This window comes from Watersipora subatra, chromosome 11 (genome assembly GCF_963576615.1).
Source record: "Watersipora subatra chromosome 11, tzWatSuba1.1, whole genome shotgun sequence".
In the NCBI taxonomy this organism is placed as follows: domain Eukaryota; kingdom Metazoa; phylum Bryozoa; class Gymnolaemata; order Cheilostomatida; family Watersiporidae; genus Watersipora; species Watersipora subatra.
In genome coordinates, this window is record NC_088718.1 from 8,318,055 (window position 1) to 8,339,090 (window position 21,036).

The following is a 21,036-nucleotide window of genomic DNA, read 5'->3' on the forward strand; positions in this document are numbered from 1 at the left end:
TAAAAGTTTGCATGATATACATGTCAAAGACACCGGTCTAAAATTTCCAGGGAGCTCTTTGTTCCCTTTTTTAAAAATTGGTACAATATTTGCAGTTTTCCAGATGTCTGGCAAAACTCCAGTATCCAAAGAGTATTGAAAAATTAGTGTTAAACTTTCAGCGGTATTATTTATATCAATACTAAGATCGTTTTTTGTCAAGCCATCTGGCCCCGGAGCTTTGCCATCTTTAAGACCTTTCAACATTACTATGACACCATCTTTAGAAACAACTATCTGACTTTTTGCTACCCCATCACTATAAAAAGTAGGCCTGTGGTCTGTTTTTGAAAATACGCTTTGGAAAAATGTGTTAAAAATCTCAGCTGTCTCTGAGCAAGACTTGTCCTTAAAAGCTGACGTACCGCTACCACCACTCCGGCCACACTTTCTTCGGTAAAAAAAATAAAAAGGCTTACTGTCCCCCTTGCTTAGCGGTTCAAAAAGGGTTCTAATATAATGCTCATGTTCCATTTTTCTGAAAACCTTTTTGTTTGTTCGTCTGAGTATCTTGTACTCTTCAAGGTCCTCTGGCAAGCCCGATCTTTTAGCTTTATTATACATCTTTTTTTGTTGCGTAACAGCTGTTTTGGCCTCTTTATTAAACCACATAGGCTCATTTGGTTTCGAATTTTTGATCTGGTATTTGGGAACAAACCTTTCAATTGCCATCTGTAAATCACTCTGAAAACAGTTCCAAATCACATTTATATTTGCATTATCCCTAATTAGATCTTTTACTTTCACCAGTGTATTATCCAGATGTTTTATGACAGCTGGGGTATTAGCCTTTTTGTACAAATTTAAAAACTTTTTTGAGTTAGCAAGATGGCTTTGGACTGACTGGAGCTGTAACTCCACCATGAAATGGTCACTCAGGCCAGGCTCAACAATATTCAGATTGTCAACCAGCTTCTCATTATTAGTAAGAACAAGGTCCAAGATATTCCCTCTAACGTGAGTCGGCTGTGTCACCAATTGGTGGAGCCCATAAAACAAAACTAAGTTTAAAAAACATTTGTGTACCTCTCTTTGATTTGAACCGGGCCTAACGGCCATATGCTCCCAATCTACATCTGGAAAATTAAAATCTCCAACTATCATCACAAAGTCACCAGCAAACTTCCTGAATATAAAATCTAACAAATCACTCAAAGGAACGATCGAGTCTTTTACCATGATAGGTGGAATATATACGCGAAGTATAATTAATCTAGAATTATTATGTGAGTCCAGTTCTACTTGGACACAAACGGCTTCCACTGGGAAAATCTCGAAATCAATACTGAAATATTGGTGAGGCAATGAGGGCTCAACCGCAATCAAAACTCCACCCCCGTGTATACTTCTATCCTTTCTATAAATTGTTTTGTTTGATGAGAATATAATTTCATCATTTGTAAATGTACTATCAATGTGCGTCTCCGTGAGACAAAGTATATTAAATTGATAAGAAAGGATATGCAGTTCGTTTAACTTGCCCTTAATGGATCTAGCATTTGCCAGCACCAAATTTAGATGTTGGTTTGCACAATTTTCTTTTTTACTATCTTGTATGTGTTTTCGGGATTTTCTTCTTGAGTCTTCATCAATGTCTTGTATAATTGAAAATCCTCGGCCCTTTCCTCCTTGGTCATGTCAAGCTTAGCAAAAACACCCCCCTTTTTAAGACCATTTATCCTCCTGACTATCTCCCATTTTTCCTCCTTGGAGGTAGTGCTTATTTTAATAGGCCTAGGCTTACTATTTTCGTGTTGACTCTGATCAGCGCCCGAAGTTACCTTAGGTCTACCGAGTCGGTACATGTTTTTCTGATCTATGCATTTTGATAGATGACAGTCTTTGAGAAGATTTTGCAATTCCTCAACTGTTTCCTCCTTGGTCTTAAATTCTCTGATACCAAAAATTATGAGATTTTTATCTTTCATGTCTTGAGCTTCAATTTCGCTTAGTTTAGTGACTTTTTGAGCTGTCACATTGATTGCTGTTGAGTTCGACTCAAGTCCTTTAACTACATTAGCATACGAAACTTCCATTGAATCAAGTTTACGTGTCACTGTATTCGTGAACATGGTTTGAATTTCCTCTAAACTAGAGTTCAGTTTTTTTATTTCATTTGGAATTTCATCCACTTTTCTTTCCAACTTCAGCAATCTCGAGCCTGCCTTGTCACATACTGAGCATGACCAATGAGCACCCGGCAGAGCCGAAAACAAGTCAAACAGCTTAGGATCTATGATACCAACACAGCTACCATGAAACCATTTGAGGCAATCTTCACACTCAATGCAACTATCCTCATCTGATACTGGCTTAACACAGCTCTCACATTTCATAGCATTTGATGTCAGACTTTTACTGGTCTTTCTGTTACTGCTTTCAGAACCTGCTCTTCTACTATTGCTACCACCAGCCATTATCACTGAGTTTAAGATCAAAGTTAAAAAAAACTGATAGTTTTTTTTAACTTTGAACCTTGATGAACAGTAATATTTCTAGTAATACATATAGGTGTTAGCACTACTGGTATAACAGTTGCATCTTTTGAATTATAGTCATTGCCTCATAGGCTATCATGCAGAACAAAAAACGTGAAACCATAACATGTAAGTGACTAACTTCGGAAATAGAAAGTCGTGTTTGGAGTTAGGCTCTCATTATTTGATGATGTAGCGAGTTATGCGAAAAGATTTGTCTAGACCGCAATCTCATTTGTTAGTTAAATTTTGTAACGAGTTCACAAGACCTCCGTTAATATTGTTCAGTTAAGTAAAGCTCTCAGCCTATAATATGTCAAGGCGCTTTCGTTCGTGAACGAAAGTAAAAATTGTTTACGTACTTTGTATTCAGATTGCGGCATAACGGTCTCTGACAGCACAGTGACCTAACTTGGGTATGTTATTAGTAATATTTCATGGTATGTCTTTTTTATTATCTGAAGTTAATTAATATATAACGTAAATAAACGTTTTTTACTTGCTTGTTGCTTTCAAAATATTTAGTGTCACATGTAAACAGCAATTGAAATAAGGATCTCGATCGAGTTAACACTTGATGTGATTTGGTTACACTTACGCAATTGCTAGTTTATGGTGCTTCGTTGCCGGTTTTACAGATGTGTTGGTGTTGTAGTCTATAACTACTAGCATAGTGTAAACAAACAGCATGCTCTGTCACAATAGCTTTCTACCAAAAACTACCAGAGAGCTCAAAGAAACCAACACAACAAAAACCAATCACACCGAGCAGGACTGCGCTACATTTTTACACAGGACAGTCTGAGCTTGCCTGTATTAATCTAAACAAATGCTAAATATGAATCTAGCCTTTTGGAAACCTCACCTAAAATTGTTTATAGGCTTACTGGCATTTATCTGAGGCACGTCTCTTACATCCCTAATGGTTTAACGTGAAGAACTCTACGAGGTATTAGCGTTGTTTTTCCAACGAGTGTTATGAAGCATGATAAAAAGTAAAAATAGGTATTATGCGATTTAATCCGTTATTTAATCCACACACTACACATATATCTCAATATTCTCTTAAAAAGCGTTAAGATTTTTTATGCCTTTATTAAAGTTACACTTTAGATGCGTGTTAGTTTAGATATGCCACACTGAAAGTTATTCTTCTCAGTCACGAGCAGCTTTTTCAGCTTTTACTTTAAAGGTTAATGTCTAGCTCTCTCCTACTACCAATTTGGCATTAAGATTTTGGTGAAAGCCCATATAATAGTTTAAACAACCATTTTTACTGATACTTATAAAATTTTTGCAGGTGCATGTATATTAGTAAAAATGCTTATTCATAATGAACCTGTTGTTATGCTAGTAAACTACCAACAGGTGATGTTGTTAAATACAAGCTTTCATGTGATATAAACTAAATACCCTCTATTTACATCACAATGAGCAAACTAAACATGAACTGTTGTATCATTTTTAACTCTTTCGGTTAAACGTCAATTTCATTCATAGCCATTGCACTCTTTGTATTAATGGCTAGAAAAATATAGGTGCTTACCTATTCATATAGAAACCAATCTACAGTATACCAATCCATACTTTTTAACAATTTTGATGAGATACTTCCGTGTCATAGTTTTGTCATTCCTGTGTTGTCATAAACATAAAATTTTGCAATTAATAAACGAGGTAAGCGACCTGATGACATGTGCCGTAATGTTAGGTGTGGCAGCTGTAATAATGTTATTATTTGTAAGCAAACTCGTCACAATAGGAGTGCGCACTAATAGTTAGTTCATAGCCTACTGCCTGTATATTGCAGTTATTTGCTTTGATACCACAATGCATCGGTGATCATTTAAGATAACATTGTTTACATTATTACAAACCCTTTCCGTTTTACATCGGCGCATAGTCTGCAGCACAGTGTTTTCATTACATAATGTAGTCGCTAAAACAATGAAATACTAGCCTCGCAGCAAATATCACTATAGGAAATATGGATTTTGTTATCCATGGCAGCCAATCACCATTGCCAAAGTCGGGCACATAGCACAGACTGTCATGGATGCACAGTGAAATATTAAGAAAATTTTACCGTTGCAATGTTTTCCAACACATCAATGTCGCCTCAGAAATGTCATCAGTTCTAAGTGTAAATAGTTGATGCCTGAGTAGAACATGGAAGAGTATAGACAATTGTGTAAACATCGTTTTATATGAAGCCTCACTTCCGGTGGCGGCTTACATCCAGAAAATTTGCATACACTTGCATTGAGCTGAATTTCTTTTACACTCTTTTCAAGCTTAGAACCCGTGCTAAAAAATAAATATTGATTGGAGGACTTTTTTTTATATTAGTCTAAACTAACAAAGAAGTTTAAATTCTAAAAATAATTAAAAAATTAATTATTCAAAAGATGGATTTTACCAATTATTTGATGTACAATTTTGGAGTTTTTTTCAAAACATTTAGGGAAGGACAACTTCTAATATGTGGGATATACCAACAAAATAAAGACTGGAGAAGTAGAATTGTTGTGAATGACCAACCCTTTTTGAAGGGAAAAAGCTACTTTTTGAAGGGGGTTTTTGAAAGGTGAAAGTTAGTGTCTCAATAATATGTAATCAATTGGAGGTGTGGCATTTCCACAGCTAACCAGCTATGACGTCATTGTCTAAACTCTCACTATCTTAAACTCAGGTTGACGCATAATCACTGAGAGGACAACCCCACCATATGGTGACACAGTGTGAACTAGCATTAAACTTTCTTTTTGTAACTCATTGTCCGCAGCAGACAGTATATCAGAATATTTTGGTATCTTAGTTTGATTTGTAGCTACTTAATCATCATGGGCTACTTTCTTTCAACTTCGTAACATTTTCGATTCTTTAGGAATGTCCGTAAGTCCGACTGAGGCAGGAGAGCTTACTCCAAGTCCTCAAGCGGTTCGTGCGATATCTCCAATGTGAGTATGTTTATGTGAATCTTTTCATCCGGCTGCATTATTGGTTGGTATAATTTGTTTGTTGCACAGATTATATGCTGAGCATGAAATATGGTGCGCAACTATAATGACATCAATGCACTACTTTGACCTTCTAAAATGTTGGCAGCGTTAGTAAGTTTTTGTTTAACTGGTTTTGTTAGCAGTTGTAAATGTTCTCAATGATGACTTCTCTTTGGAATCAGACCTGATTACTGGCTAAGGGTGTAATGAATGATCTGATGACATTTGGGAGTGTATCATTTAACTGTCTTAACAAGCCTTTGTTTATTTTCAAAATTTTTCGAAAACAGTTGTTGAAATTTTTCAATTGAAATGAGTTATGCGTCAAAGTGAGTTTTTAAAAAGTGAATCTTTTTAAAAAGGTCTCAAAATCAAATAATCTGTGAACTTATGATGAGGCGTCTTACCAATATGTAATACTAGATGAGTACCTGGCTTTGCACTGGGTAACAAAAAAGTCTTTGCACAGAAAATTTCGTTTTGTTTAACATATATACAACATTTACCATTCTAACTTTTAAACTTCATATCGTGAATAAAGTGTTTTGAGCAGTTCAAATGAATTAATAGAAAAACTAAAACAACTGTAGTCTGTAAAGGTGTTTGAATGTGAAATAATTAGCAATTGATGGCTAGATAAAGTATGATTTGTTACAATGGTTATAATGAAAAGTGAATAGGTACTGATACAATTGAAACAAACTGATAAAACAAATTAAAAATTATGAATTTGGTGAATTAATAATAACAAAGAGTGCTTAGAATTGTGTCTCTAAAAAAGGTTACTGTTGCTGCAGAAGTTATCTATTAAAATTTTGAATTCGACTATACTGGCACAAACGTAAAACTGAGATATCGAAAGTAAATACATCAGTGAAGTGAATGAGGGTACTTTGTCTGGTCGAACCGATTGAAAATGTTGACGCATTACCTATTTGAAAATGTTTATGTGAACATTGTTTAGTTTTACAATTTCTAGCGATTGTCCTTTGCAATAACTGGAAATTGAAGATTGAAATTGTGCCGTTACAGTTGCCCTGTAATGGCATATTTGAAATTGAAACTGCACAATTGAAAACTACAAATAAAGAAAAATAAATAATGGATAGGATTTTAATAAGTAAAATAATGGCTTTAAAAATTCAGAAGAAAAACAAATGCAAAAGGTAACTTTAATTCAAAATATAATGTAATTATTTAACTATGAACCCGATAAGGATACCGTAGTTGAGCTAAATAAAGTGAGAATGCCTTCGCCTTGTGGTTAGGTGCACGTGGTTTGCATACTCGCAAGTACAATGGTCCCGAGTTTAATTCCAGTATGGTGAATATTTTTCATTGCAAGATATTAATTGCTCTAGCTGGACATATTGATAACAGTATAAAAAGAGAACTCTACACTAAAAACCTCAAAGATACTTAATGGAGTATGAAATATTTGAAAAAATTGTTAAGAAGAAAGTAAACTTTTAGTAATTGCTCTACAAATTTGTTTCGTGCGATGCACTCATCAGACGCGGTTGGACTTAAATTTTAGTACAACCGCGTCTGATGAGTGCATCGCACGAAACAAATTTGTAGCGCAATTACTAAAAGTTTACTTTCTTCTTAATATTTTTTTTAAATATATATATATTTATATAGATTTTTGATGAAAGACAACCAACGCAATACGATGTGGCCACCAGGTCTATAAAAGGTTTCTCTTAAGACCACCCTACGAATGAATACTCAAACCAGTTACTATAACAGAAAACACTATACTAAAAATAGTATACTATACATGTCTATACTATGTATTATAGTATACTATACATAGTATAGACACTATCTTCTACTTTTTTTTGTTGTAATACATTGTCAACCACTAAAAGGTTCCAGATCCTGAGCTACAGTTGATATGGAACAAGCTCGCTAGGATAAAAGGTAGTCAGTCAACACCGTGAGAAAAAGTATCATCCCTTCGTTAGGCCCCTCTATGAACTATTTGAGTTCAAGTAAAATATTTTGATAAGTGAACTACAAATTATTAAAAGAATTTGAAATCAAGAGTCTATTAGCGTCATTTGTGTAGTACCCAATAACTGCTGATTTCCCTTTCTTCCATGAAAGATAATTTGTTAATCGTATAAATGGTTCTACATGATAGTGTCTCCCTCACTGGTATGATTAGCTCATTTATGGCATTCATTTTAAGTGGCAATGAACATGCTGATGTCAAGGATTGAGACAGTTCACAGTCACCTTTTATACACATGAATTAATAAAAAAAGTTTAAAACCTTAAATTATAGGTCAAGACTAAAGTAATAGGTCGATATGTTAATAAAAATAAAGGTTCCTATCGTTACTTTACTTTAAAAAACATGTGAACGGCATTTATGGATAAAGTGAGTGATAAAGCACACTATTCACTCTAATTTTTCTACTTTACATTGGGTACAGTTTAAATTAGCTTATAGGCTAATAATTAATAGGCTATAATTAATATAGTCTTAATAATATTATATTAAGTATATTATATTAATTAATATAATAATAAAATACATATATACGTATAGATAATACAAAAATATAATATACTTATCATAATTAATTATATAATGTAGTAATATTAATGATTAATTTATTATATTATATAATTATATTAACTATAGGCTATTAATTTATAGGCTATACAGTTTTAAGTGTTGTTTCCAAGCTTTGCCAATATTTTTACTCTCAAAGCATCCATGTTTCAAGAGATTTCAGACCACTTGCGTACCAATTTGGTCTTGCCAACCAAAGTTCACACTCTCTAAGCTCCTTACATAATCAATACCAACAGTTACTGTTATCTAGTCGTGAGGTGGACACATTCTTTTGCTCTGTCTGGTGGTTCCATTCAGCGGTTGACTCTATTGTTTTCCATTGACTGGCTTAATTCGTTTGGATTTCGACTCCTTTGTTTTGTTTGAGTAATTACTGGATCTGACACCCAGGCATGAGTATACTGTAATCCATTTCATAATTGTCAAGGGACACTCCTCCTTCCCAGGTCACATTAATGCACCATTTCTCAAGCAGACATGTTGATTTTCATAAATTGTTGAATTAAATTAGTCGGAGAAAGACCAGATGAAGTTTCATATCAGAGACGCGCGGAACTATATTAAAACGCGCCAACTTGTGGACACATGGTAATGTTAAAGATGACTTTATACAAAGTTTTAGTAGAGTTTATCTAACTGTAGAGGTGTTTCTCTATCATTAGCAATTGTTTTTGGTGTTTGAGGTCATCTGACTGTCAGGATGTTTCAAGATTAGAATCGACAAAACTTGATGGTTCAGACAAAAAATACCGATACTTTATGATAAAATCTACCAAATATTGTGCAAGCTCGTCTTTAACAAGGTTCTAGGCTTGTTTTTCTCTATGTTGCCAGTTACTTTCCTGTGAACAAGGTTTTCCTTTTGTCTGATAGTGTTTTCAGTCAGCTAGGTTGTTGTCGTACTTGCAGTCGAATGGAGTCGGTAGAGGATGATAGTCTCCAGATACAACCACCACAGAGTCATCTGAAGAAAGACAGAAGTCATAAATCCAAGCGTAAGAGGAATAAGGACCACAAAAGAGGTGAGCTAGTCATGTCTGCTAGCAGAGGTTGATGTGGATCCTTGAGTTTAGCTTTGACCGCTTCATTATTTGTGCTTTGTAATTTCGCCTTTTCGCTTTTATCGTCACCAGATGTAGTTTTAGTATTTGATACGTTATTCATTTGGTCAGCTAAAGGAGAGTTTACGCTAAACTGTCTTCAGATTATTTCTCTGCTTGTGGTTTGCTTGCTGGAGTTTGTTTATCTTCAACATCAGCCTTTTACACCAATTACGTTTGAGGCCACGGTATGCCTGTTTTGTTAGATCTGGCTTTTCTCTAAAAGCCCATTTCAATCTAAATTCTTTCATAGTTTCCAAAAAGGATTTTCACTGACCTGGTTTACAACTTGTTCATTCTATCCTTTACTTGTTGAGCATCTTGCCCTCCTATGTACAGCATTCCATTTGCTCTCTTTTGTTTCTCAGTAAAAATGTAAAAACTGAAGACAATTTGGTGTAAGCCCAAGTGAGCATTAACTAAAAAATTATCAATTCCTCTACCTTTGTACACAACCTAATTGCTTCCTCTTGATGTTTAGTGATAGCTTAATCCAATTCCACAGTGATGTGGTTTAATTTCATAGCTGAGATATACGGGAAACTTTTTGTCATAGAACTATGCTGTCTTTGCTAAAAATAGACCAATCGGTAAACAGAATTACCATGATCTTAGTTGAATTTTCATTTTTTGTTTAATGTAATCGCAATGCTTTTATTGCAAAAAATATGAACTGCAGAAAATCTATAGACTTCTTGTCCTGTTGTGATATTTGGCTCGTGCAGAATTTATCTGTTGCAAAAGTTATTGCATCAGAGGAAGTTGTCATTAAATGTTGTGAATATTGTAGCTAGACTAATATTGATTATCCTTGTTTAGTTCGGCTGCCAGAATTTGGATACTGCTGACTCGCTTAGTAGACTACTTGCTTTGTTCTAGGTTTTCGCACCAACCGTGATCAGATTCCAATTCTGGTTGATCTAACGAGATTTCCCGATGGTATATATGTAGGGAATAGTAGCAATAACCTCTGACCTTTCTGTTGTTATTCGTTATCATTAACTGTTTACCACTTGGTGCTCTCTGAAGGCTGGTTCACTATATCGCTGTATCTCGGCGTTTATTTCACAATACTTTGTTGATTATCGATGATAACGATGTTCATACTATCAAAAACCCATCTGCATTTGCATTCTCATTTTTCCATTTAAATTTTTGCGAAGAAACCTGTTTGTTTTCACTTGACTGAAATCAAATACTAATTCCGCAGCAACGGTCATAAACAGAAATAAATAAATCACACTATCGGCGACTGCGAATTACCATCGCCGAAGGGGTTCACATTTGAAAGGCGGTCGTCGATGCTCGGCGAAATATCGGGAAAGTTTGACTGCTTCAGACTTCCCCAACATGTCCGCGTTGCTTCGTCGATGCCATCAGTTGACGGTTCACATAATCGACGATCAACGCCGAAAGGAAAACGCAGACCGATGGCGATATAGTGTGAGCCAGGCTTAATCCTCTCTGTATTTTACCTATCAATTGTGTTCACCAACAGGCAAGGGTTTGGTTAGGGAATTGAAAGCAGGAGGTAATGTGAATGTCTTCTGAAATCTTTTCTTTGTTAGATGTTTGCTTTTAAGTTTTTAGTGTTATGTTTCTGTGCAGTATCTTTCAATCACCAAGTTACCATGAGATGGTGGATAGTACATTGTTCATCCGGTTCATCGGTGTGAGAAAATGAGTCATAACTATTGTCATATTTCGACTTAGGACATCAAAGAACGGTTCTGATTGATCTACCATCAAATCTCTTTTGCGAACTGTTATTGGTTGGAGGAACAAAAAAGACATTGTGCATGAAATAATAAAAAAATATAATATTAATATTGGTTTTCTCTTGTGGGGCCACTAACAGCTTTAAAATGCGTTTTGACACTAAATTCATTGCGCCGTAGACCAGGATTTTCCGATTAATGGTGCTACCATTCTTGCGGACCCTGTTGTTCGCAGGGGTGCAGGGATCTATTTTCATCTCTTCTATACATAAAAAAAATCGTAGCGTGTGATCTGTGTGAAAACAATAGATTCGTCTTTCAATGGCTTTCCAATAACATCATTTTTATAAATTTTGAGTATATCTGTTTCTCATTATGTTTTGAACCCTTTTTGTTTCATTTAAAGAAGGGGGTGTAAGGTCACCCTCGGCAGTCATAGGGGAAGTTCGACAATGAAAACGAAGAGGAAAGTGCTGCTATAAACCAAAATTTTTGTGTAGAAAGGCATCCGAGCCTTTGATGAACGATGTCCTCATCGAGAATTAGTGACTGATGATACATATCGGTATTGTCTGCATATGCAAAGGCACTTACTTTTGTTTTTGTGTTGTATCATGTAGGAATAGAAGTTGAAAGTTTTTGTTGAACTCCGTGTGCAAATTGCCAAAAAAACAAGTATATTCACTTGTATCTTTTGGAACATTAAATCTTGAGGTGGTGGCTATGCTTTAGAGTCTAGTCGGGTACAGAATAGCTCCAAGAACTTTGAGAGAGATGACCGAGATAAACGACAAGAAAGACGAGGCAAAGAGGATCGACATGATAAGATGTATAAACACGAGAGAACGTCTGCCAGAGATGATAGGCCACCTGCCAAAGATGACAGGGCCTATGACAGAGGTCATTATCGGGATGATCGAGCGCCTGCCAGGGATGACAGAGTATCCGCAAGGGATGATAGAGCACTCCAAAGAGATGACAGGTTACCTGCAAGAGACGATAGGTTACTTGCTAGAGATGACAGGGCATATCATAGAGATACTTGGACAGCAAGGGACGAACGAGGCTCAGGACGGGATCGTCCCCGCGATGATCGGTAACGACTTGTCTTATTTTGTGCGCTAGTATTCAAGGCCTTTTCTCAAACATACATAAGAGTATTACAAAATGATCAAAATTATAGCCTAAAGAGATATTCAGTGTTTTCCATTTAGGTTTTAGGAGTTGTGCTCTTTATAAAGTTGTGCTGTGATCAATAACTAGTTGGTCATCTATCGTTCTTGAATTGCAGTGTTTTAGTGGCGTGCTTGCTATGATACTATACCTGCAAAGACAAGTGTTATTTACTTTTGGTAATACAAGAAATTTTAAATTCACATGAGTAGCTGGGGTGCTTGAAATTTAGCCATTCAAATCTCGGCTTGCTATAAATAACGGCTATCATATTTATTTGTGAAAGACAACTCCACTTCTGTTGAACATCTATTACAGAGTGTATGTGGAGGAGTTGTATGTTCATGAGTATTTCAGCTTAACATGGGGAGCTAAAAAGAAAAGGGATGTCATCAAAATGTTGTTTGCATAGAAAATGTAATCAAACTTCACAAAGCATACATTTGTACAGGTACCGAGGACAAACGTCTACAAGGGATGTTGGCTACTCTAGAGGCGATGTGAGAGAGATTCGGCCATTGATGTCTACAGCTCCTCGTGACCTCAGAGATACCTTGAGCCGACCAATCAGAGAAGAGATGTAGGTGCTTCAATAGCTGTATTTGTTATGTAAACTGCTGATCTCACCATCTGCTTGGTTTAAATTTCTAATAACTCTAATCAGTGAGTTTTTGCAGTGCTAAGATATACAGCAGTAAAAATCTAAAAAATAGCTTTGTGAGTTGTGTTCTCTCCACTCATTTCATTTGGCAAAAAAAAATATGTACAACGCGGCATTTTTAGAGAAGTCTATTTCTTCTGATTGCTTTAACCGCGATCAATTTTTGTCGATTGTATTCCTGAAACATCCTGGTGGTCAGATCACCTCAAACAAACAAAATCACAAATGTTAGAAATATTTGTGTACTTGCTAATAAAATCTAAAATTTAATATGAGTGACCTTGACCCTTTAAGTATTTATCGTTGTTTTTGGGCTCCGATGCATTAACTCCAGGTTTGACAGCACAAACAGGTGTGTTCTGACAATTCACTGCTAGAGTTGTTGACATCTTTGCTTAACTAAACATTTGAACTGACGCAGATGCATAAATACTTCACTTCCCACTGTATATTGCTGTTTTTGTTAGGAAGTGCAACCTTGTATACCTGTTTTGTAAGGCTGTGATTGGGCAGGTGCTTTCCGAAATCTGTGACTGCTTGTTTCCCAACTTTACGGCAACTTGTGTCCTAACTCATTCATAGCTCTTTTCGAACTCTTTGGCAACTTATTTCCTAATTTTATGCAATTTTTTTCTAGCTCTATGACCATTGTATCATTATACTTTTGCAGACGAGTGTCACCATCTGGAAGGGTCAGCAAGAACCAGTCAGAAAGTAGGTGTTGCGTTTACATTTACTTCATTGTGGCAAGGGATGCAGGTGCCTGTGTGTCTATTGTAGCAAGGGATGCAGGTGTCTGTGTGTCTATCACATTACGAACCCTGGGAGTTTTTTTGTCATGATAAACTTGTTACCGGTAGTGCTTCAAGCATTTCAGCCACATTTTAGCGATAGCTAATTTGAAAATAAACAGTTACAATTTGTTGGGCTATCAGTAGGTGTAGATAGGTGTTTATCAACCAGTTGAATTACAGTATGTAGTTTGTGAAATAAACTGGACCTCTTTGTTGGAAAGAGGTCCAGTTTTCATTGTTAACAGAGTTCACATTGCTACTCATTGTCAAGTTAGTCACAAATTATACTTGAAATAGGCAAATAAAATGTTTGTGATGAAATCATATCTGTACAAATTGTTATCTTCAACCAGTAAACAAAATTTAATGTTCAGAATTTATTCTACATAATCATTGAAAACATAATTTTACAGCTGTTTGGTTTACATATTTAAAATCAAGACAAATTGAGGATTAATTTAATATATAATTTGTCTCATGTATAATAATATATATAATAATTGACTAAATTCACAGTAACAAAGTTGTAAATGACAAACTTAGTCTTCCAACAAAGGGGTGCGTTCATTCCGCACGCCGTTCATTCGCCACTGTAGCAGGCAGTGATTTATGACATAACCACTGTACTTGCTTCTGGCATTAGTCAATGGTTGAGTGTAAACATCACAAAGAACAAATGCGCAGCACAGCATTGTGGACACAAGAACTGAAATTCTAATAAAAAATGGCTGTTCAAAACAAAAGACGTTGTCAGATTTGGTAGACTTCTTAAAATATGCAGCCCTTAATCCAACCCCATCACACCCTTTGATTGTGAATATTTAGGTTCCTCAAATCGACTGCGGGAGGTGGAGTCTAGACAAGACCGGCCACGGCATCGTAGCCGTAGTCCCTTGGAGAAACCTAAAGAGCGAGGAGACAAACCTCGGCGAGATGTGGAGAGAGAGAAGGTGGACAACTCAGCCAAGTCAGGTTGGTCCTTATGTTTGATGCCACCCGAATCACTTGTATATGTTGGGAATTCTTACAGCATTTTGTTTGTTATCTTTTTTTCAAGTATCTTTGTAGGTCATAGGTCATAGGTCTTAGGTCATAGTTCTTAACCGATTTGCTGATAAGAAAGAAACTAGTGTCTAGTGTAGGGTACAAATTCTGACTTTTTGCAAACAACAATACAATAGTTTGATTGTAACGTGAAAATATTACGTTGTTTATAAGGTTACTTTTAGGAAAAATTGCAATTTCATGGTTACTTCTGTCCTTCTTTTAACAAAATGCCGAACATAAATTCTAACTGCAGCAAATTTCTTTCCTGCAGCAATTTTTGCTAAAATTAGCCTTACGCATCAGTTCCGAAATGACCTTTTTACTCTCATCTCCCTCTGCGTATATTTAAGCAAAAGCTGCTTGTTTATTCTGAAAGTGTCTTGCAACATTTGACGTTTTGCTTGCAAATTTCTCCTTACATATTAAGCAAAATGGTGAACCAGTCTCATCAGCAGGGAAAGCAAATGAATCAGCCCACGTAGGATTAAATGTTCAATTTTCTTCTGTCACTTTTCTTTTCTTAGTATTTGCTATAGTTTGTGTAACTGGGGTAAAACATTCAAAAAGTGTCGTGCCGACTGGTGCAATTTTAGCTGTTTTATTGGCTCATAAATAATGACGCATAACAAGCGACAATGTTTGATTTATCACCATACTTACAATTTTTTGAATTGTACTACAAAATTTAGTGATAAAACTTCCCAGTTTTTATGAATTTCCCAGCATATGTGAAAAAAAAGAAAAATATCTAAAGTCAGAGGGAGCCTCAATGAAGGGATGAAAGAGTCGCATGCGGCTCCGAAGCCGTGGGTTGCTGACCCCTGGGCTAGTAGAGCATTACATTAAGAAATTGTCTTCTTTTTCACTATGGCTACCTTTAGAAAAAGCAGACCACATGTTATCTTGCATTTTACCTTAATTTGGCGAATTGAGATATATGCTGTGTGAGCTAATATTCATATAGCTGTTCATTTGGAGCATCCTCTCTCACACATGAAATCAGTATAGTTATGATTTGGCAATAGTTTTAGATATTTTGATACGAGCTGCTTAACTTTAAAGTCGTCTTTTCACAATATGTTAGGAGTGTGGTATTCAACATTTTTTTTAGATTCATCCAAAATTTTACTAGACAAGGTAACCTTTGTTTTGCTGTCATATAGATTCTGGCACCGGTGCACTTGTAGGCTCCACGAAGGCGTCAGAGAAAGTTGCTGTGGTAGAGCTAAGTGGGGACGAGTCGGAAGGTGAGGAGCAGGAGAGTGGTTCAGAGGAAGAGAGTGGATCCGGGGAAGAAGAGGAAGAAGAAGCCTCGTCATCGGGAGAAGAGGTGGAGGTGAGAGTGTAACTTGAGACAGGACTTTGGTTCTTTTGCACCCTCCAACTTGCTTTAACAACAATCCTAAACTAATAAGTGGAAGTTCATGTCAAAGAACAAGCTTATACTTGGTTTATGTCATACAATAGCTGAGCAAGTGTAACATTTCGTGTTTAGTACCCTACAGGATGAAATTATTTGATGTATTTCATATTTCGCGAGTTCGCGTACAGTAAATTCTGCAAACTATTAAAATCCACGAATAATTAGTTTTATTTTTAACAAAAGGGAGAATAACTACTATCTCAAATTAAAATATAGCCGCTAGGCAGAGTTAGTAAACGTAGCTGTGTTCCAAACTATTTTAAAATCATCGCCAGGCCTTTGAGTTAAGCCCATTGCCAAGGTATCACACTTCTTTACAAAATTGTTTAAGGTTGTCACAAATGATTTGGAGATATATTATTATATATATATAATAATATATTATATATTATTTATATCATCATCTTCGAAAAAATCTTTCCTGCAGTACTTTACATTGAAAAAACTCATAACTTACCACAATTTATTGTTTCACCAAAGGCCTCCAAATCAATGAAAATTCATAAAAACCTCTAGATGCAACCAAAAGTTTATAGTTTAGCATGATGGTTATAAATTCCTCAGCTAAAGAGAAACCTAAACACGTGATATATGCACCTGAAGGTTTTAATATATTGCTAGCTGCTTTCACGGATTAATTTATCAGCAAATGTGTTCAGTCGCAAATACATTAGTCCGTGAATACGCATGAAAAGGCAATTTTCGAGAAATTTAATTCCGCGAATAACTTCATCTTGTAGGGTATAATGAGGTGTGGCTTGATAAGCGCCGAGTGAGCTTATATGATTTGCAGTCTTTGAAGGCCGTGAAGGTAAAGCCTACGTCAAATTACCTCCTTGAGCCGAGTCCATTTTTTGTATTAATCTCTCAACATCAATGAGTACTATTAGTTAGTTCTGATGAAACTTGTCTGTATTCACTTGTTACACTGTGTAGTTTGCTAGTGGCCTCTGGTTCAATTCTTAACAAGAATATCACTTGACAATATCTGGATTACAGATAGAGTCAGCTCTGATGAAGCTGAGTATAAACTGTTTTATTACGAATTAAAAATGCCTCTTATTAGTGAAATTTCGTTGATCTGAATATTTCTTGTTTATTAGTGGAAAACACACAGCCCTAGTTTTCCACTAGCAATTGAAAGGGATTTTTAACCTTTTCTCTGTTCAGACAAAGAGTTTTAAGTAATAAATATTGTAGAGCACATATGACTAGGACAGAGTATTTACTGGCTGCTGACTCTGATAATCCCAGTAGTGTTACCAGACACCTACTAGGTCTTTAATCAATGATTCATTCATTATATTTCTTCCTCATTGAATGTTGGACATGTCTCCTGTCTCTATTTTCTCATGTCTCCATCACGCAGCACATTTTTTTCATATTTTGACTTGCGATATTGAACTATTATCATTGCTGACAGGAATCAGGCTCAGAACAATCTGGCAGCGAGGAGGAGGAGGAGGAGAGTGGGGATGAATCTGAGGAAGAGGCGGAGTCCGAAGCTTCAGAGAGCCAATCAGAGGCCGAGTCAGATGATAAGGCAGATAATGACAAAAGAAATGGTCAACAGCACAAGAACAAATCAAAGGTGTGAGTTGTCTTTCTATTGGGGAGATAATTGTGATGTTTTTCTGCAATTGAATTTGTTCAGTCAGTATAATTAAACATCTACATACGAAGCTTATTCATTCCAGAGTCTGCTTCATTTGTTGTATTTTAGAGCAAGTGTTCCTATAATACGGAGTAATTCATGTTGCAGGCTAAAAAATTCTGTATAGCTGTTTGATTACTACAGCAAGTAATAACACTGAGCAGTGAAGCAAGTGCATGTCATAACCCTGCATACAAACAAGATTATATACTTACTTCAACTTGACCTTGGTAAAGCTTAAACTAAATATAATTTTTATCTACAGTAATACTTCAACTTACGAGTGCTCCAACGTACGAGAAACTCGAGATACGAGCCAGCTTTTAAGCAAGTTTTAGCACTAACATACGAGCCATGTTTGAGATACGAGCACGTGAGTCAGTTGCCAAGTATGCCGGAGGTGTTTTATGACAACAGCGTCAATCTGTATTTTTCAACTGCACAGGTTATACTTTTGTACCGTGTTTTTGTGAGCGCTTTTCAATGCAGAATTATGTGAATTAAAAGTACTGTGCGTATACCGAAAGTTTGCAAGTAAGATGAAAAATAATGCAAAGAAAAAGCAAATGATAACAATTGATATTAGACGGAAAATTATTGAAAAATATGCGAAATGTGTATGCATGATTGAGCTAGCTCAGCAATATGACAGAAATACATCCACAATTATCAAACAGAAGGATTATATTCAGGGCATTTAGCTCGCAAAGGACTAACCGTAGTTTCTAAACGGCGCAGCGATCTTCACCACCGCTGATGGAGAGACCGCTCAGGCATTGGATAAAAGATAAACAATTGGCAGGTGACAGCGTAACTGAAACGACGCTATTTGAAAAGGCCAGTGCTATCTATCAAAACAATAAAAATAGACATTCGGACAAGTTGGCTATTGGTCGTGCAGTAAACCTTTGTGACGACACCTGTGTTCATCCTAATCGCAACATGTTGAAAGGGCGACAAAGGCAAACGTCCTTAGATAGGTCCATCTTAAAACGGCCGGCTAGTCGTGAAAGCGAAACAAAGGAAAAATTAGCTAACTAGCAAGAAACTTCAAACTATGAACGCCGAAGAAATTTTAATTACGTTAAGTTAAAAATGAAAGTTTGCTTTTAGATTTGCTTCTAAGTTTGTCTTTTAAGACTTTGATAAAATCCAAATTTATCAAAGTCAATTGTTGTAATGAAGGATAACTTATATCTCCCTTTCTAGCAAATGCTAGCGTTAGCTGCTATTGTATGTATTTAATTTTACATTTTAATTTAACACATTTCCTTGCATTATTTTTTATTTGTTGCTTTTTGAAAGCAAGTGGTAAGTTAGGACAATAACCAACATGTTCTTTCTGTTACAATATCTTGTTTTGAGTGTTTTATTTGCATTTTACAGAGTATGGAAACCAATAAATATATATTTAATTGTTCTATATATAAATAAATTGCACCAACATGCGAGTAAATTGACATACGAGCTCATTCTCGGAACGCATTAAGCTCGTAAGTTGAAGTATGACTGTATTTATATCTTTTCTTAAATTAATTTGCTATTTTTGTCCTATTTTTCGTTTTTAGGGCCGAAACAGCAACGCTTCTAGAAAATTTGTTAGAAATTATTTTGATTGTATAATCAAATATTCACTCCAATTTTGTAACTTATGCGGAAACATTTTTATGTTGAGTAGATCATAAGTAGAATTTGACTTTATTAGACTAGCTGTGTGATTCAGGTTGTTTTGATGGTTAGACAACTCCTTGTGAGATGCATGTTTGTCACACAAGAGTGTCTCATGCTAGTGTTGATCATTTTTAGTATTACAGTAACGATTGCTGCCAAAAAAATCTTTCGTCATAAAACTTCTCAGTTTGGCAAATTATATTTCATGATGCCTTTGGATCGACCAATGGTAAAACAAGGTGTTTTTAATTGTTTAAAGTTGCAGAAGATTTAAAAACTGGTTGACTATTATAGAACATGGTAAGAATGGTGTATACGAACTCGGAATGTGTCAGTTATTCTGTTAGGGCAACCACACAGTATAGTAGTAGTAGTGAGAGTATGGCTTTGTCCTGCCATAATTGACAATGTTTGGTTCGTTTCACCTCTTTGAAACAAACCACCAGTACTAATTATGCTGCCTTGGGTGGTCCTAGCACTGACCCAGGCTTCTCTCATATCAAAATCTCTTGAGAGAAAAGGCACTGGCAATACTCCTGAGGTACATAACTTCTTTATGCCATATCTAGTTCGAGTCAGAGTCCGAAAGTGATGAAGAAGGCCCCGAAGAACCCGTCGCTGCTGCTGCGGCCAATGGTGATCACTCTGGCAGCGAGGTTGAAATGGCACCGAGTCCAGAGATGTCTGATCCACCGACTCCTCCTCCAAAGCTACCATTATACTACCCTGCCCTACAGGGCTGCCGCAGTGTTGATGACTTCCGACATCTCAACAGGATCGAGGAAGGAACTTACGGGGTCGTTTTTAGAGCGGAAGATCGTAAGAAAAGTAGGTTTCAGTTTGTGAATACTTTTTATTACAGATTAGTCTGTATAAACTCTGTGGGGAGACTTGAAAATGCATAACTGCTGATTTGTTCCAGAGCGTGGAATCAGTTTAGTTTCTAATGGTATTCTGTTGTAGTCTTGGGAAAAGTCTATCGGGTTGTGTATATGTGTGGTGATATAGTAGAAAATACTGTTTAAAATACTGTAGTAAACCAGTCGTCTAGCTTGCACTTGAAGGGTACATTTTTGGGGAGTCGTCTCCATGTGAAAATGAAAAAGGGGTGCTCAACTTCTCTATTCAGTTTTAGACAGTTTTGTTAACAACCACAGGACATGTTAGTTTAAAATCACGAACGAAAGACCAAGTTTTTGGTAGACTAAAGGAGTAGTCAAATAAGGAAGCAAATTATTACTATGGAAAACAGGCTAAGGCACATCTACTCGTAATGATGAGCATTTTTAATAAGAAAAGCTCTTTTCTGTTCAAGTAGCTCAGATACAATTATTTTCAATTTTATATCTTGCAATAAACAAGGTCGCTTGGTTTCTAATTACTAGTCTATTGGTAATAAAGCAGGCCTGTTCAAATAAGGCAAGAATATTGACTAAAACATTTTAAACACATGTTCACTGTTGGTATACAGATTGTCACAAGCTGATTGATCAATAAAAAATGACTGTACAATGTATGTTTATTGCTTTTTTTTTAAATGGCTCGCGGGCTGCTAATGATGCAAACTGTATGTTAGTATTCTGTAAGTTTTCGTTGTAGAAAAGTTCTATCATTTATCCTTGTTGACATTTTTTGATAATAGCACTAATATTTTAGACAAATGGTATGAATTATATTATGTATATTA

General features: G+C 35.9%; 1 protein-coding gene across 2 annotated transcripts in view; it reads left to right on the top strand.

Moving 5' to 3' along the window:
• The first annotated feature begins 2,852 nt into the window (after nucleotides 1–2,852).
• The window catches only part of LOC137408796 (cyclin-dependent kinase 11B-like), a 28,327-nt gene continuing 10,143 nt past the window's right edge, over nucleotides 2,853–21,036 (top strand). The window contains exons 1-10 of one of the 2 annotated variants that reach the window (XM_068095383.1): nucleotides 2,853–2,932; nucleotides 5,404–5,476; nucleotides 9,018–9,130; nucleotides 11,659–12,022; nucleotides 12,551–12,679; nucleotides 13,431–13,474; nucleotides 14,380–14,526; nucleotides 15,789–15,937; nucleotides 17,448–17,615; nucleotides 19,919–20,177. In XM_068095383.1, the coding sequence (XP_067951484.1) occupies nucleotides 5,406–5,476; nucleotides 9,018–9,130; nucleotides 11,659–12,022; nucleotides 12,551–12,679; nucleotides 13,431–13,474; nucleotides 14,380–14,526; nucleotides 15,789–15,937; nucleotides 17,448–17,615; nucleotides 19,919–20,177 (1,444 nt within the window). In that variant the 5' untranslated portion in view covers nucleotides 2,853–2,932; nucleotides 5,404–5,405. Of the gene's footprint in view, nucleotides 2,933–5,403; nucleotides 5,477–9,017; nucleotides 9,131–10,091; nucleotides 10,148–11,658; nucleotides 12,023–12,550; nucleotides 12,680–13,430; nucleotides 13,475–14,379; nucleotides 14,527–15,788; nucleotides 15,938–17,447; nucleotides 17,616–19,918; nucleotides 20,178–21,036 lie in introns of those variants that run through there. The other variant, XM_068095384.1, reaches the window with a different exon arrangement.